This window comes from Hesperophylax consimilis, chromosome 15, assembly GCF_061612785.1.
Source record: "Hesperophylax consimilis isolate HC1 chromosome 15, BYU_Hcon_1.0, whole genome shotgun sequence".
NCBI classification, from domain to species: Eukaryota; Metazoa; Arthropoda; class Insecta; order Trichoptera; family Limnephilidae; genus Hesperophylax; species Hesperophylax consimilis.
The window spans coordinates 26260067-26277841 of NC_142850.1; the positions used below are offsets into that span (position 1 = coordinate 26260067).

Genomic DNA, 17775 nt, shown 5'->3' on the forward strand with positions numbered 1-17775 from the left:
CGAAATTCAAATAAGTGTATCTGCATATTTAAAAAAGTTTCCAAAAATTGGTCAATTACCTACTTAACATTTTTGTATGTATTTGTGAACCTACATATTATAAGCGTCGCTTTCCCAATTAGCTTTAATTACCTAATACAATAAAACTTAAATTTATTTGGCATATGAGCGAGTCTGTTCGCAAATTGCTTGTCGTCAATTTTATGGTTTTTGTTGAGTTGGGTGGAAAATTCGGAACTGTTGTGAACGAGGCACGAGGCGGATTCCATTTTCAAATAGAGTGAAATGTATTCCGTCAGAGAGAACGGGACAGGCTGGCAGTTATTGTGTTGCAAACAGTGATGATGGTTTTGGTGTTGATGTTGTCTTTTGTGTGGAAATTTTAGAAGTCAATAAGAATTGAAAATTTAGAATACTTTCTTAGGTTGAAATATGTGACCTATCACATTTGCCATCTTCTGGATGAGGTTCAAAAATTTTCAAACAGTCAACGTTTAAACGAGCGTAAAAATAATCAAATTAGATTTTTGATTATTTTTACGCTCGTCTTACAGTAAGTGAAGTTATTAGTGAGGGTTACAAAAAACTACACACGAGGTCCCAAACGAAATAATCTTTGAGGATGTTGTGTGGAGACTGTGGAAGTGATCAAGAGACATGCAATTTTTATCTATTAAGAATAACTGACATTATTCTCAACACAGACCTAAACTATTATACTTGATTTCTTTCCATATAACTACAAAACCAACATCGTGCAATATCTACAGTATTATTGCGACAATTCTAACGACACGGAATCACAATTGCATACCCCCGTTCGCCGTATACAGAATTTGAGTAATAGTTTTAAGCATGTTGTTGACATATTCAACATAAAAATCCAAAGCCTGGCACTGTTTTTATTGTGTTAACAAGTTAAAAACATACTAAAGTATGCAAGCAAATTTAATGTAATAATATTTGTTAGCGTTAATGTTTTGGTAGAATTTATATCAGCCAGCAGAACAATAAATCTAATTAAACAAACTGTTTAACAGTGCTTCGACGAATTGCATTTATTTATTTTAATATTCTAATCTATTTTGTTTTCGTGATGTTATGCTCATTTAGATGTTCTTCGTGTAAAAAAATAAACATGCGAAAGCACAGCTAGGCGTGAAATTGAAAATGAACCAATGATTTTTGTTCTCATATTTTTGTTATGTATGAGTATTATGTTTATATTTTTTAAATGATGGCAAAGTTATTACCAGAGTATATCTGCAACCTAGATAGTGTCTCCGATACACGTGTAAAATAATTTTTTTATTAACAATATAAAGTTTTTTTACAGTTTTTTTTCGATGTCTCACTAGGATAAACCTGTGTCGAGACAGACGTATTGAGTACATAAATTAATGTTTACATATTATTTGATACATATAATATTTCATAACATTAAATGACAATGTGAAAATGATAAAAAATAATAATAATAAGTCATAGATTGGTTAACCATCATCTAGTACATACTTATGAGGGGATTGTTATAAAATTTTTGATCTTGGATCTGTCTTGGCTGATGATTCAAGACTTGATGTCTGTTTTATATTTCGAAAAAAATTCTGTATATTTCTAATAAAATAATATTTTAATAAAATAATATTATTATAATTCTACATAAATTATGTACGAAAAAAAAACAAATAATATATACTTATTAAATGTAATATTTTGATAATATAGACAGCAAATAATCCAGAAACAATAATTTATATGTGGTTTATTATGCTACTATAACTACTTATTGAATGTACTACCCTTTCTTAAATAAAATTAATACATTATTTTTATTATGTATATATTTTACAGTGCCTAGGGATGTTCTGTCTTAGCTCGACCATTTTGCATTTCGTTTGTCTGCAAATTTGTTTTTACTTTCCACTTCCGTTTTAATGGTTCGGTAAAGACTCTTTTTTATATGTGAAATCGTTGTGTTAATTTGAACTTTCTAATTAGCATTTAAAAATATTATTGTACATACCTGACTGAAGAATGTTTGAAAAAAGAACTGACATTGAGATAGTGACGTTTCTTTGGACAACATGTATATTTTATTATTTTTTATTTGAAATAAAAAGGTACATAAAATCTTTGTTTATAATTGAGTAGGTTAATAATTTTAACGGTAATTTTGGTTTTTATTTATTAAATTAGAAACATGTCATTTTGGGAGCAAGGTTCACTATTTACGGAACTACTAGTTATTTGTTGGGAAGAATAATTTTATCGTGAATATTCTAGAAAACATTAATTTTTTTGTTAGTTTTAATTTTTTAATTACATTTATTATTTTCGTATCTCATTTTATGTAGTTATTCAAAATAAGAAATAAGAATAACTTAAAACTCAAAATCTAGGTCTGAAAATCGGGTAGAAGTCTAGTAAGGTTGAGCGGGGCTAGTTGAACCAAGGGGCTTGTTGGGCCACACTAATATCTTCGGAGTCGAAAGATTTGCGAAGAATGCTGAACATGTTCTAGCAAGCTAGAAGTGTGGGGACCGCGCCACCACACATTCAGTAGGCGCATGGCATCCGTAGCGTGTGTACGGGGATTTTGTGGTATTTTTGCTCCAAAAGTAAAAAAAGGCGATCGACTGCTTTTTTGAAAATAGATACAAAGGAAAAAAGTACCAAGTCAAGGTAAGTCAATTTAAAATTGGTGTTTACTTAACTTTATCTTGTCAATTGTAAAATTGTAATACATTTAGTGGTATATGAGTTATCCGATGAAATTTGTAATAAACCATGGGTGGGGCTAATTGAACCATTTGGTTGAACTTGCCCAATTCAGATTCCTTATGGTAATTTTATACGTAGTGCACACATTTTACTCGTCAACACATCAATAATACCGATTTTTTTTTCACTTTCTAGATTCATACACGGCATAGGTACTAACAACAGGCAATGTTTCTCCCAATATTAACAACAATACTGTAGCATCTACATCTAGAAGTGGCGTTTAATTTTCACCCGAGACCGTTAGACCATTTCCAAAGGCAGGACCTAGAAAACAGCTGTAAACAGCGAGGAAGAAAAGAAGAGCATCTATTTTAACAGTTTTTAATTTGTGATGAGATTTATTCAGAGAGCTTTCCAGGAAAAGAGTGGGTTCGTTGTCACGCCTGTCTAAAGTAGGCACACCAAAAATGCACATCTGGAACTATTTCAATGTATATTTGCTGATTTTATCGATTAAATAATTCTAAGAAAATTACCTGTTTTATTATACTCGTTTTTTTCTATTACCTAATCCTGTATTTTTTCATTATTTCAATAAATTTACTTAAATAACTTAATTTGTTATGACACTATATTGTTCAACAAGCACCGTGGGGTGGTTCAACTAACCCCACCTATGAGGCAAGTTGAACCATTTCTTCTTCTGCGTGAAAATTAAAATATCTTGCATAAGGTCAACGTATTATTCCATGAATAACATTATAAAGCCAGATAATGAAGCTATCTTAATAAATTGAAAAAACAAAAATATCTATAAGAGTTTCGAGTCTGGGGTCAAATTAGCAAAATCATGTTCAACTAGCCCCGCCCTATACCCTACAGGTATCGGAAGATGATACAATGTTACTTTGTTAAGTCACAAAACCTTTTATTAAGCCGACTGGTTCCCGTTAGTAAAATAAAGGGCTGAAAATCGGGTATACTTTGTTAAGCCACATAAGGTTTTATTAAAGCCAGCCGGTACTAAAACCCCCTAGGAGGTTTTGCCGGTACCCGCTAGTAAAAAATATAAAGGCTTAAGAAAATTTACATTGTTCTTAATGTGTAGCCAATAGCTACATTCGATATTAAGTAACTTTTAAATTATCATTTCTGAACAATTATAATATACAAGAGCTAGAATATGTGAAAAATCTTGCTCTAAAAGAGCAATAGTGTGGAGGTGAAATAAGGAACTCCAGTGAAATTAATCAACAAACGCTGATTCTAAATAAATATTCACATTAAAATACACTATTTTGTAGGTACGACTGAATCTGCCGATTAATCGCAACCAGTCTACGTGAGTAATATATCTTTGGTCTATAATATCCACATCAGGGTTTCCAATCAGGGGAATTATCAGGTGCGGTTACGGACCTATTTTTCGACTTTGGTTCAATACAATAACATTAGTGTTCTTCAATGTTGAATGCAGTTAATCTTAATAATAAAACAAACGTCTAGACTCAAACGTCTCATCGTAAAATGACAACGCCGGTCGTAAAAGGAACGTAGGCTTTTTGAGACTGATGACTGGTGACGTCAGAGGTCACGTCCATAGATTTGGTGCTTTTTAGGGAGACCCAAAAAATTAAAGTTTATTTTAACTATTGACACTAACTATAACATGGCAGCTCGCGAGCCGCAGTCTGCCTACCCCTGGTCCAGCATAACACAAACTCTATGAGAACCAACAGCTGACAGAATAATACCATCATATACCGTATACACCGTGTATATATATATTCTATATACATTATCTATTGTTATATTTCATACATTTCGCCTAATATATTTGCTTAAGTTAGCCCATCCAATACACGGGTAGAATAGACCTATTTATTAACCGTAGATGACAGAAAATAGGGTAAGAATTTGTGGAATTCGTCGCTGCGGCATTTTTGTTCATTTTTGACCCATTTTACGGATGTTTTTTTCTGAGGAATTCGTAAGACGGCTTATCTTTTTTTACAAACAATTAATAATTTCCATTTCTAAAACGTTGTAGGTTCAGCCAAAGAGATAATGAAATAATTAATGTAATTCAAAAGATGATTAATGTCCATATATATAATTCAAATTAAAAGTGAGCATTCGTTCGAGTTTTCCGTTTCTTTAATTCAATTGAAAAAGATATACGTTTCAAAAATTTATAATAATTATTGCTCACGACGCTTAGGAGTAAAAAAATACTGAAAGCAGAACCTGAAAACAAAAATTTAATCACATCGAATAAATTTTCTGTAATTTTTCACAGGGGAGATCATGGAAACAAAATGATATATGGGATGTGAGCGTGCCGACTGTCGTCGAACTTAATCAAAGCGGTAATACAAATAAAAGTTATAATTTAGGGGATCAAAGGCGCTGCTGGGCGCAGATGTGATTAGACGTATTGGCGACACTTTTGTGCGCATGGTTTCATATTAATAATGGTCCATGGCCCATCATCCTTGTTTCTATGACCTGGTGAGTGATATGCTTTTCATTTTACACGTTCATTCCCATATCTCCAACTGGTATTTCTTGATCCATTGCCTTGCGCGAAGCGGGATGGATAGATCATTCGTCCGTCACTCCTGGATACGCTGATCCCTAGATTCCTACACAACCCTCATACCTTTTTCCTTCCCAGAACATGCTCTCCTTCCTTTCCTCAAGAATATCCCCAAATATGACATAGGCCCTGAGAGAAATTATTTTCCTCAGGGCTTCCTGTGTGGGGATAAATTAAAAAAAATATATTTTTAAAAAAAATACTCAATTGAGGTGCTAAAATGTAAATTGCATACTTTCATTATTTTTTTAATGATAAACTAATGTTTATAAAACAAGGTTTTTTATGCATAGCACAAAGGATAACAAATTGAGTTGGTTGTTTACATGTGAACAAAAAAAATAAAAAAACCAGTAATTGTTGATTGAAGTACTAGTACATATTGAATTATTTGGCGTGTTTGGAAATAAGCCGACGTAGCTCAGTGGTTCAGATCAACTGACCGGACATCATAAGGTGCGGGTTCAATTCCCGTCGGAGGAATTTATTTTTATTCGGGAGATCATTTAATTATTTTTTTGATATTTCAGGCGACTAATTATTGCTTGTAAAGCATATTTTAATGTTTAGTGTTTGAAATATAACTTTGAGATTTTGAAATTCCTAAAATATTTTTAGTCACGAAAATTATCATTTTCATTCCGCTTCAGTACTTTATGCTAGCGTGTAAAAATTAGGTTTTCTGACCTAAAATAAAATGAAAACACGAACTTAATTTAAATGATTCTATAAATAGCGGCCTTGATTTGACCGAAAGGGAATTGATCCGTGGCCACAGGCTATGGAATGAAAAACTAACATTGTTCAACACATAGGTAATGACATTGACAAAGCTTGAATTCGAGTTTATTCCATGGCCCATTTGTATTTAACGGACCGCTTAATCAATCAACCATATCAAGAACCTCAAATCTAAGATTGCAAAGAAATTGTCATGTAGTAATTAATGGAGAGTAGAGAATGTCCTGAAATTAACACTAAAATAGATTGAAGGTTTTATGCCTGTCCTAAGATATTCAGTCAGACTTTGTGATTTATACCTCTTTAACCCCTCGGGCCTCTGGCATATTCTGCCAGATGGTCAGAATATTTTCGTTGTGAAATAAAAAGCAAATAAATGGAATATTGTTTTAGAAAGGTTTATATATATCATTTTTGAAATAAAATATTTCCGATCGATACCTTTTATTTTCTGTGTCTTGTTCTGTTTCATGTTTCTTTTAGATCAGAGGTTCCCAAAGTGGTCTATATAGACCCCCAGGGTAGATATCGGCTTGCTGGGGTTCTATGTCAGCGAGAACAAAATTTGGGGGTCCACGAGATTTCAAATGGGGGTTCATACGATCGGACCCCCATTTACCTTAAGTCAATATTTAGGAGTTCCGTAGATGACACAATACACTTAACACAAAGAACACAGTTTACGTAATACTTATAATAGACTGAGAAATTACTTATTTGATATTTGTATTTTTATATTTCGTAAAGTTGTTTATTGAGGTATACAAATAAAATTATACGTTCCTTTTATAGTCAGTATTAATATATTGAAGCAAAACATTGTACATCGGAAGCCGCAAATTTTCCTAGATTCCCAATTCGATTCAATTTTTATATTAAAAAAGGGTTTCTTACATGAGTTGAGCAGTCTCAGCCCCTTTGAAGGAGTCGCTAGTGAGTTTGATGGAGTTGTTAGCCAGCTGTATGTTGACAGCGCCCACGGCTCGCGGCACCTTGGTCAGGCCCATGTCGGTGCAGAACAGTTTGCTTTCGGGCTGGCACTGGCATTCCCCAGGGGCTGGTTGTGTACCTGCACAAACAACAACATTAATAAAAACATATAAATACCGTGTTCCACGCTCATACCGCGAAGGTTTAGGGGGTGATTGATTGATTGATGATTGATTTGACATTTCTTTTTCGTTATTGCCCAATAAAAAAGTTGTGATAAATTTCTTATTTTTGTGTTGTTTATATTTATTATTTCTTCCCACTCGGTCAGTTGTTCTATTTAAGATTTGAAATGACAGGGTAGCCATTTTGTTATCCGATTTCAACATTATGATAAAATTCTCATTTTTGTACGTTTAACATAGCGTTCGTATAAACACACCCATATTATTATCTTTTATTATTTCTTCTATAATTCTGTTGAAAATAAATTAAATTGATTTTGAATTTAAATTAATTTATTTATCACCTCGTCCGATACAAGAATCATTATGTAGGAGCGAACACAAAAGTCAGCAAATCGATTCACAGCCGACATGTTGAATCCAAAGCTGTGAAAAAGGCCCATTCTTGCGTGGAAATGTGTTTCGAATGTAGCTAGATATGTGTGAGCAAGTATCAAGCAATTTTTGTGAATTGGTGGATAGATCCGAATTCACAATTGTAAAAGATCTCAATTGATTTCAAAAACATTATTTTGACTACGAACCGGCGTCGGAGAGACTATCCAAGAAGCTTATGTTTAATTTTTAAAGGTCTAAACAAAATAATAATAACAATATGAAGATTGGCTCGATAATACCAGCAACTAATATTGTCCATAGGTGTCACTTCAGCTTTCATTTATCAATAGAGCGATAATAGTAGATTCCTGTTTTACCATAGTAACCAGTTTCTTTTATTTGTCAATAGAGCGACATTAGTAGATAACTGTTTTACCATATTCCATTGTTTTATGATATATGTTTTCTCTTCGAATTTTCGAACTCATCGAACAACAGATTGTGACCAAAGCGTCCTTCTGTTTTATTATTGAAAATTTTATAAAACGAAAGGAAGTGGATATTAAAAATTTTGATTGACATCATAAACAGTGCTTTTATTTGAGACCTTCATTCTAGCGCATTTTTCCTCTGTGTTCCGATAATTTACAACCTGCCCTCTAGAGGGAAATCTCTGAGACAGATTGCCAATTGATTGGTTCATTTCGTTGAGTTCAAGGTTTAGGAAACTAGGAGCTTCACATTATAGGTTCAATTTATTAGCTCATCTGGTGACTCTTTTTATCGCTGGTGAGGTGAGAGCCTCACAGAATACTTTGCCAGCCGTGAGGCCCGCATTTTACAATTTTATGAAATCCAATAAATAGATGAATCCAATCAAGTAATAAAAAGAAATACAAGAAAATAAGTAAGTGAAATGTTTTGTTTCCATCATTTTTTGTATCTAATGTGACATGCGTATAATGATAATTATAATTATTAATTAGGATGTGGGTACGTGTACCGTCGCCCCGGGAACAATTTACTAGATAACCAACACCTCTGCCATAGGTCACCCCAAATGGTTTGCTATGTTTGGTGAATTAGCAGGATATCATGATAATCTGGTTGATGTAGACCTTTTGGCCTCTCCAGCAGTACTCCCTCAGAATAGTTCTGCAGTGGAAGAGATGGATTCATACGTCATACATTTAGATTTTTTATTTATGTAGACCAGCTGACGTGTACCCGGCGTAGCTTGGCGTGGCCGGCCCTGTGGTTGTGAATAATTCGGAGTATATATTTGAGGTTTTATATTCTAGGATAAACCTCGACTTTTCTCTACTTTCAATCAATATAATATGCATGTATTATATACATAAACCTTCCGGAAGAAATTATCTAAGCGATAGGGAAAAGCCTTTAAAAATCCGTTGCGTAGTTTAGAAGAACTAAGTGCATAGACAGACTATAGGTACTATTAAATACTATTTAGAGATTAGAGAAGATTACTGCAAATCGCACCTTTGCTGCTATTATTTGTGATTATGAGCTTATTGAAACAAAGTGTACAAACCTTACAGGAATTATTACTACCCCGAAAGTGCATTATTTTAAGATCCGGGGAATGGAAAAATATTCAATCGCTTTAATGGCAAATGTAGCATTCGTGATTCAGACAGGCGCCCACTGCAACAGTGGGCATGTGTTTAAACGTCTACAATAATGGTAATTATCTTTATTTTTGTGGGTTATTAGTTTTAAGTACCGATAATTATTATCATTGCAATAACGTGCAAGGGGTATTTGCGTTACCCGACTGTAGTTTATGTCTCTACCGTGAATTAATTAAATAGCAGCTATTCAATGATCTACTGTTATTACGGTGCAAACAGATTGAAGGAACGTGTTGGTCAATACAATGTCTTGGGAAATGTCTTCCAGAGAGATCTTGCATACATAATACTACTTGAGAAAATTGAATTGGTTTCTCAAGAATTCAATTGTCAGTGAACATTTGTATTATTTATGATTTTACCCGTGAAAAATCACAGGGTATTATTATCGTTTTTTCAGACAGCAGTTTAGAGTGACGTACACCAAAACGGAGGAATGGAACACGGTTCCAGGTCTTACCCACAAACAGGAACTAATCTGGTTCACAGATGGAGGAAAGAACAGGAGCTGGGGTTTCTTTAGAGGGTTCCAAGATGAAACTTACTATACCTCTAGGAACTCATTGCACTGTATTTCAAGCTGAGATGGAGGCCATCTTAGCCTGTGCACAGAAGAACATACGTATCGGGTACAGAAATAAGAACATAGGCATATGTTCTGATAGCCAGGCAGCCCTAATGGCACTGACAAGTAGCCGATACGACTACAGACTGGTGATGGAATGCAAGACCATTCTTGAAGAACTTGCTACCATCAATAAAATAATCCTGATCTGAGTACCAGGACGTAAAGGAGTTGAGGGCAATGAGCGAGCTGATGGACTAGCAAGAAAAGAGGCGAAAGCACCACTTGCGGGATCCGAGCCGGCGGAGTGTAGGAGTAGCAGCTTACTACACCAAAATACATATTGAAAGGTGGTTCAAATCCCGGCACTGGGAGGAATAGGAAAGGGCAATGAGGCAATCCAAAGAACTTATAAACGAACCAGACCCAAGGCGAACCAGACAACTACTCAATATGGACAGAAACTCACTGAGGGAACTGGCAGGACTACTAACGGGACACTGCCATCTCAGGAGACACATGCAGTTGTTAGGAGTGGAAAACATCAACAGATGCAGGAAATGTGAAGAGGATGAAGAGACTCCAATTCACCTTTGGTGCCAATGTCCCGCTCTGTTGGGAACAAGACTCAGATACCTGGTAAGCCACATTGTAGAACCAGATGAAATAGCCAACGAAATCTATGGCGAACTTTATAAAAGGGTCCGGATTACTGTTAAAGGAATTAGGTAAAATATAAGAGATAGCACAATGGGCCTATGGCCTAAATGATTACGGGAACCTTACATCAACCATCTCCTATAATGATAATAAAAAAATAATTGTAGGATTAGTGAAGCTGCAAGTATTTAAAAAATATATATTTTAAATACTTGCAACTAAAATAACTGGAGAGAGAGAGCTGGCGCGGGACCGAGATGAGTGGAGGAAGACTCTTGAGGAGGCCAAGACCCACCAGGGGTTGTAGAGCCAAAAGTGATGATGATATTTGTAAAAGAACATTAGCTTTCGAATGTAAGTAACATTGAAAAATTATAACATCTATCAAGACACGTTATATTCATAATAATCGAACAATAAATCCGGCACCGTTTATGAAAAGAATTGCCATTCACAGAATATGTGTGAACGAATGAAATAGTTATATGCGTAAAGTACTTACGTTTATCCACTCTCACTAGTTTAATAAAACTACGCGCGTTTTATCAGTAATGTTTCTTCATTTATCAATTCATGTAAGCATAGTCAAACATTTAAACAAAACAAATTCGTATTTCAAACAAAGATTTATTACATAATTAAGGCGATGCACCATGTCGTGTAATATTTTAAATCGAGCCGCTATCAATAACACCCCTTACGTAGATGGCGATAAGGTTTTGATTCCCGTGTAACACCATCCGCCTGTTTTGATTTATGCAAGAAAAAAACATGGCCAAAAAGTGCCTTTTATTTTATTTTGTTGATGTTCAGGCATAAATATTTAATTTTTTTCGATCATTTTATAAATAACTTAATTTGCGACATTATAAAATAAAATCATAACCGAAAATGGGTTCGTCAGTAGGAGATTTTGAACTTTAAAGCAGTTTTCATAGGCCTTATACATTTTTTTTTCTGGGCTTATAAAAAGACCAGGATGTATTCTACTCGCAGTATTTAATTAAAGTATCTGAAAAATTTCTAGGCGACCAAATTTTCAAACCAAAAACACATGATTTTGCATTACTACGTAGTGCATCGCCTTAATAAAATTATTTTGGAAACTACTATCGCTTGTCTGATGTGATGTAGGTATATACATATTATCTGTTTCATGTTTGAAAATTAAAAAAGTACCTAAACCTGAGCAATTTTAAGCACTACGAAGGAATATTATGACATCGCCCATGAACCGACAACAGAAATTAGTATGTATAATTAGTATATGCAAACTAAATGAAAAATGACAAACCAAGATATGCAAAAAATAATCTTCTCAAGCTATATGAGTAATAGTTATAAATGAATTTGCAGTTTTTAGTCAGACGAAGATATAATTGTTTCGATAAAATATTACGATTTCCAATTTTTTCGATTCTAATTTAAGAAAACAAATCAAACATTCCATCGTAAAAAAACCTTCCAATTTCAAAATTCATCACATAAAACGGCCTGTCCAACGAATCATCGTAAAATGCCACGAAAGTGTATTTTTAGAACGAAATGATCGAATCAAATTGACGAAATCCCTAATAATAAATTTTCATATCTTTTCCTATGCGGGATTATATTTACGCTTATCCCTTACATAAACTGCAGGGAAACTTTGGTAGACCAATGGGCCACTTTATTGCATTTTGAAAAAAAAAATGATTTGTTGTGTTTTTTTAACATCAAGTAAAACGCTTCAATATTTTTTTTGGTCGTAACGGCGATAAAAATCAAGGCCGACTAGAAATAAGGAAATTTTGATTTTTAAAATTGTCTAATCATTCTGTAAATATGCTTGCTGTAAAACAACACACAAATCAGCAACAATCGCCGGCATTTGCAAACTGTCATTGATCGATGGCACTGACTTGATCAAGTGGCTCTAATCGGTCTTGATGAAAATTACCATTGTTATATTCTTCGTTAATTGTTTATGCATTTCCACCTAGTGTCATAATTTAACTTATTGACGTTCCTATTTTTGCCTTTACGCCCTACATGTACCTACCATTTAAGAATATCTTTCTTGATAAGGTTAATTACGCGTACAGTGACTGCAGATCTGTCAAATAACCCATGGTTTTATACACAAGTGTCAGGGATCTCAAATGTACTGCATTCTGTACATAAATTTGTTTTGTAAATATTGTAAAATATCATACCTTCAAATTCAACAATAACTTTGAATGTACATTTCAATATTTGCAACAACAGTGAGCAGTAGCTGATAAAACATCTATACATAGAATTTTAAACAATCACATCGACTGTATCGAACTTCTGTCCCTAATTCATTTTAACATACCATTGAGAAGTACACAACATACAGAGGCCATTCCACACACTTAATTACAAAACAAATGCAGCATCTAATATGCCAATTAACCGTGTTCTTCCTATTTTAAATAATATTTTTCTATACTCTAACATCGTGATTTTTTGGATTCACTGCCGATATTTAAAAGGATCAGAATTTCAATGATATAAAATATTAAATATAAGAAGGAACCATAGCATAGGTACCCACCTAGAAATATTTAATTTCTTTAAATTGGTTCATCACTGTAAAAAATGTTTCTGTTTTTTTTTTTTAAATTTCTTTCTATGACCGCTCAGTGACTGAGTTGGCATCGCATTTGGGATCCACCCAGGCGTAGTGTGTTAATTTCCTCGGCTGGCTAAGTCCTCCATCACAATGAAAGCAATATTTTCAGCTTACTGTGGTGGTAGAAGGAGATTTTCAAATAATGTCAGGTTATTCGTTATCCGGGAATGTTTGTCTTTCTTTTAAGAAAAAAAAAATATAAATAGATTATTGTATAAATATTTTTTTATTTCCAATATTGTATTACTTAAACAGGATCTCAATTTGCTTTATTATTTGCTCATGTTTTTTATACTATAAGTATCATAATATGATACATATTATGTAAAAGCCGAAAGGCGTCAATTATATATAAATAAATAACGAGATATTTAAAAAAAAACGATTCCTTGAAAGAATATTTCAACAATTAATACTTTGATTTGCCTCCGTACCTAATATGTGTAAAACTGATGTATTGACCAGTGATAGTGTGGTGTGACTTTGTAGTAAGTGTACATGCATACTGATCTACAATGAGTTTATTAACTCTTGGGAGTAGGTATAATGCAATTAGAAATGCATTCTATTATATTTTAAATAAATAAAAAAACAAAATCTTTCTATTACAAGTAGAATCTCTAATCTCTAAATAGTAAAAAGCAGTGTCGCTATCCGCTTCTGTCTGTTTGGGCGCTTTGTTCTTCTAAACTACGTAACAGATTTTGATAGGATTATTGCTATCATTTAGATAATTTCTGCCGAAAGGTTTATGTATATTTAATACATGCATATTATATTTATAGAAAGTAGAGAAAATTCGATGTTTTGTAATAAATCGAAAATATATATTCTCGGGCGCTTACATTGCTAACGCTGGCTAAACCTTATGAGATATATCAAAATGTTGTAAAACGGAATTGTATATCTTAAAAAGGCCGACAAAAATATATATCTATCTCCTAAGGATAACCCCCAGCAACGCTTAGAACACGTCAGCTAGTTTGCAATATACAAAAGATCATTTTCAGTGTTTCATCCCTTAGCATAAGGGGGAGTGTGGGACTCAACGGCTGCATTCTTTGTTCTACCCTTCCCTCTTCTCTTCTAGTCGTCATCTCCTATAATTCCTCTTTCATCTCAGTGTCAGGTGTCAAGTTTAGAGCTCGTGTTTCAGCTGTTTCCTTTTTCGTGAAGCGTACCGAAGGGAATTTTCGTCAATTTCTGAGAGTTTTGCTGCAGACATTAGGTGTCAAATTATTATTGTTGTAAAATCATGTAATTGGCTCTGGGAGTCGATTGTTATTGTTTGTAAAATTATATAATTGACAATCGTAGTCAATTCTTCTAGTTGTAAAATTATATATTATGTGGTGACTGGGTATCTCATCAAAATGACAGTTCAACACACAAAAAAAGTGATATAAAGTGATGAAACAAAAACTAGCTTAAATGGGTAACAGAGGTAACTATTTAACCTAGTTTTAGTTTCATCACTTTTAATGACTCTATATCACTTTTTAAAGGCGTGTTTAATTGTCATTTTGATAAAATATCATGGAAACATATTATGTATATGCAATTGATCTATGATGCAAGGGTCTTTATAAGTTTTTCATCACTACACCATGTACATTTAAGAAATATATTAGAGAGCGGGAGAGTGCCATGTAATCGGAGCCCGGTCGCGGCTGTGAGAATGGTTCCGATTTTTGCCAGTTTTGAGACAATAATGTGACTATTGAATGAAATAATTATTTATATTAGTTAATTATTTAATTACTCGCTCTACATTGCAAATCAACTAGTTCACTTGAAACATGAAAACTGAAAAAAAAATCTACAACAGTAGGTAAAGAATAAAATTCCGAGCGGAAATGGTAATTATATAAAATCGCAAAGTATGTTCCGAAAATCAATATAAACAGATTTTGATATGTTGTTTAACATGTTATAGGTATGAAAAAAATTTACAGTTTATCTTTAATGACATTTGTAGAAAGATTTTTGCTCTATTTCAATCTATTCGTGTTTTATTAAATATTTTCTTAATTTTCGCTTAATTATTCTCGTTTTTTTAAATTTTAATATTGGCGCGCTTCCTACCTATAACCAGTGGCGGTTCGTGGTTTTTTTAACAGGGGGTTCAGAAATTCAAGAGAAGATAAACATATCTAATTAAAATTTACTTACTGTTGTCCTACGTCAAATAGTCGAATACGGCAGCAGTCACACAACTTAAATAAAGTTAGTGGGAGGGGTACCTACATATTATTGTTTTTAAATCACTTTACCTAGACACAATTATTAGATAATGAGAAAAGTTTTATAGGAATTAAATTGTTTAATGTTTTTATAGCACTCAATGTAGGTACGTTGCTAATTATTATTGTTTTTTAGAGAAGAATAATTTCGTAGAATATATAATAGATATTTTAAAACATCAAAAAAAACAAATAAAGGTGGCACGAAATAAATTTAAAAATAGGTAGTAGATTTACAAATGCCATAAGCAAACGGTTGGAGAAATGCAGAAACAAGACAACAAAAATATGTACAAAAATGACTACAAAGTTAAATACCATAATATAACATAAAAAAATAACACTTAACTTGCATCCCTATGGTTCAAAGGTTAAACGTCAGCCGCGAAGTTCTTGGGTTTCTTCGGTTACATTCGTCAATGTTCGGAGGTCACGTGATATCACAACGCGTGTTCGGCGCACACAATTTGTCTTATTTTTGCAAAGAAAGACCAAATTTTGTATATATCACCGTCATAGGGTCTGTACCGGCTAAGATTATTTTGTATGGAGAGTTTGGCGCGGATTTTAACTCGCACAAATTTGGAATAGGCATCGTATTTTTCGGTGGCGCGGGTTTTGAAGGCGAAATTTTAATAGCGTGCTATCTATAATGTGCTTATATTATTATAAAACAAGGATGTTTTATTTTCTCATATTTTTAATGGGGGTTCGCCGCACAAACGCACTTTAGAGAAAACCGCCACTGCCTATAACATTCGCATTGACATATCTCCCTTTCAAACCATCTTCTTATTCTTTGTGAACGCTTACTATAGAGCCTTAAATAGTGGTGTATACTTATTTATTTGATTTAAATGAAAATGAATTTGAAATTATTGAACTAAATATATTATATGTGGTATAGAAGCCTGCTAACGACTGTTGCCGAGCTACGACCAAACTGCACGGATTATCATAACCGCGGAGCCAATGACAGTTACACGTTTGGTGTGTAGGTTGAATATGTACGATTTGCAGTAGTGTGGGTGCGCGAGGTTTCACACTAATAATTGTTGCTTTGCTAGAACTAAATGCTTTGTACACCGTGTTTTAGGGTGAAACTCCAAGATTGTGTAAAGAATCTTTATAGTATCACTATACCGCCCACTTTAGACAGCAATTAGTTCTCTCAATGCGAAATCTGTCCGACCGTAGCCTAACGACTGTTTAGCTACTTTACAGCGCCCTTGAGGTGATTTCTCACGAAAACGGCGCTATATAAATTAGCCAAATATTATTAGGAGCACAATTTTTCTTTAAATTTTAAACCAAAAATCTTTTTTTTTAGTTAAGTGGAATATTGCTTTGATTGCTTTGATTGTTTACTAAAACATCGTGAATTTTTAAAATCTTAAACGGTGTAATTTGAATTAAACATTTGTTTTCGGGAATAATAATAATAACATTTGGCTAATTTATAAAAATCACCCCAATGGAATGGGTAAATAAATTAATGCCAATATTGGACGTGGAAACTAACCCACTTCCCGACATCCGATCGAGCTGGAGCTCGGCAGATTGTTGACTCGTTGTCGATCACAATGTATTCTACTTACTGCAGTGGCAATCACGTACGCACACACGGACATACGCATTTCTCTGAAATAGGATGATATTACAGCAGTTGATATACGAAATAAATGTCTGTCCTACACTATCGGCATTTTGACGGCCGGCATAGTCCAGTGGTAACGCATTGGACTACCATTCCGAAGGTCGCGGGTTCGAACCCGGCGCGGGCGTGCGCAAATAAATTTTATTTGATTAATTTGTGTTATTTCACAATTAATTAATTAAAATAATATATAGTATATTTGCGGCACGTTCCAGAGTGGAAGATACTACCAGTATCGCCCTGGTGTAAGACCACCATTCAGAATTGAAACGTTGCTCCAAATGGCTTTAGCCGTGTTTAGTGACTAGATCTGAATAGCCAGGTACTTCCCCACCTTCCTCTCTCCGTTCCCCACTTACCTTCAGCCTCACAACATCCTCCAATTGGGGATGCCATAGTCTCACTAGCTCCAGACGGGAGCAGTTGGGACTCTTGTGAGTCCACTAAAATTAATATAAATCATGTAGGTATTGTGTCTTGGTTGCCAAATCATGTCTTTCTTTTTATCTTAGCTGGGAGAGGCGCCCAGTCTGTAGTCGGGTCATCTTCATCGTCCGAGCATTTCAGCTCCACATCCGGGACGTTGATGCAAAATTTGCCACCGCATGACTGACAGAGGACTGAGCAGTGGAGCCCAGCCTTTCTATACGAGCAGCTCCCAGAGTATCCTTTCATGCATTTACATGAAATTTGAGGATGGGGGTGAGTCCTTGAGAAGACAGCTTCCACCCCCATTCAGTGGGATTCAAGTTGACTCCCCGCCATTTCTGCACTTGGAGGTAGCACCTTGCTGCATG

At 34.2% G+C, this 17775-nt stretch overlaps 1 protein-coding gene across 1 annotated transcript in view; it reads right to left on the minus strand.

The window, feature by feature from the left end:
* The window catches only part of Lgr3 (Leucine-rich repeat-containing G protein-coupled receptor 3), a 340705-nt gene that overhangs the window by 75805 nt on the left and 247125 nt on the right, over nucleotides 1-17775 (minus strand). Inside the window, exon 4 of the mRNA XM_089640598.1 lies at nucleotides 6962-7136. Coding sequence (XP_089496724.1) covers nucleotides 6962-7136 — 175 coding nt within the window. The remainder of the gene's footprint in view (nucleotides 1-6961; nucleotides 7137-17775) is intronic.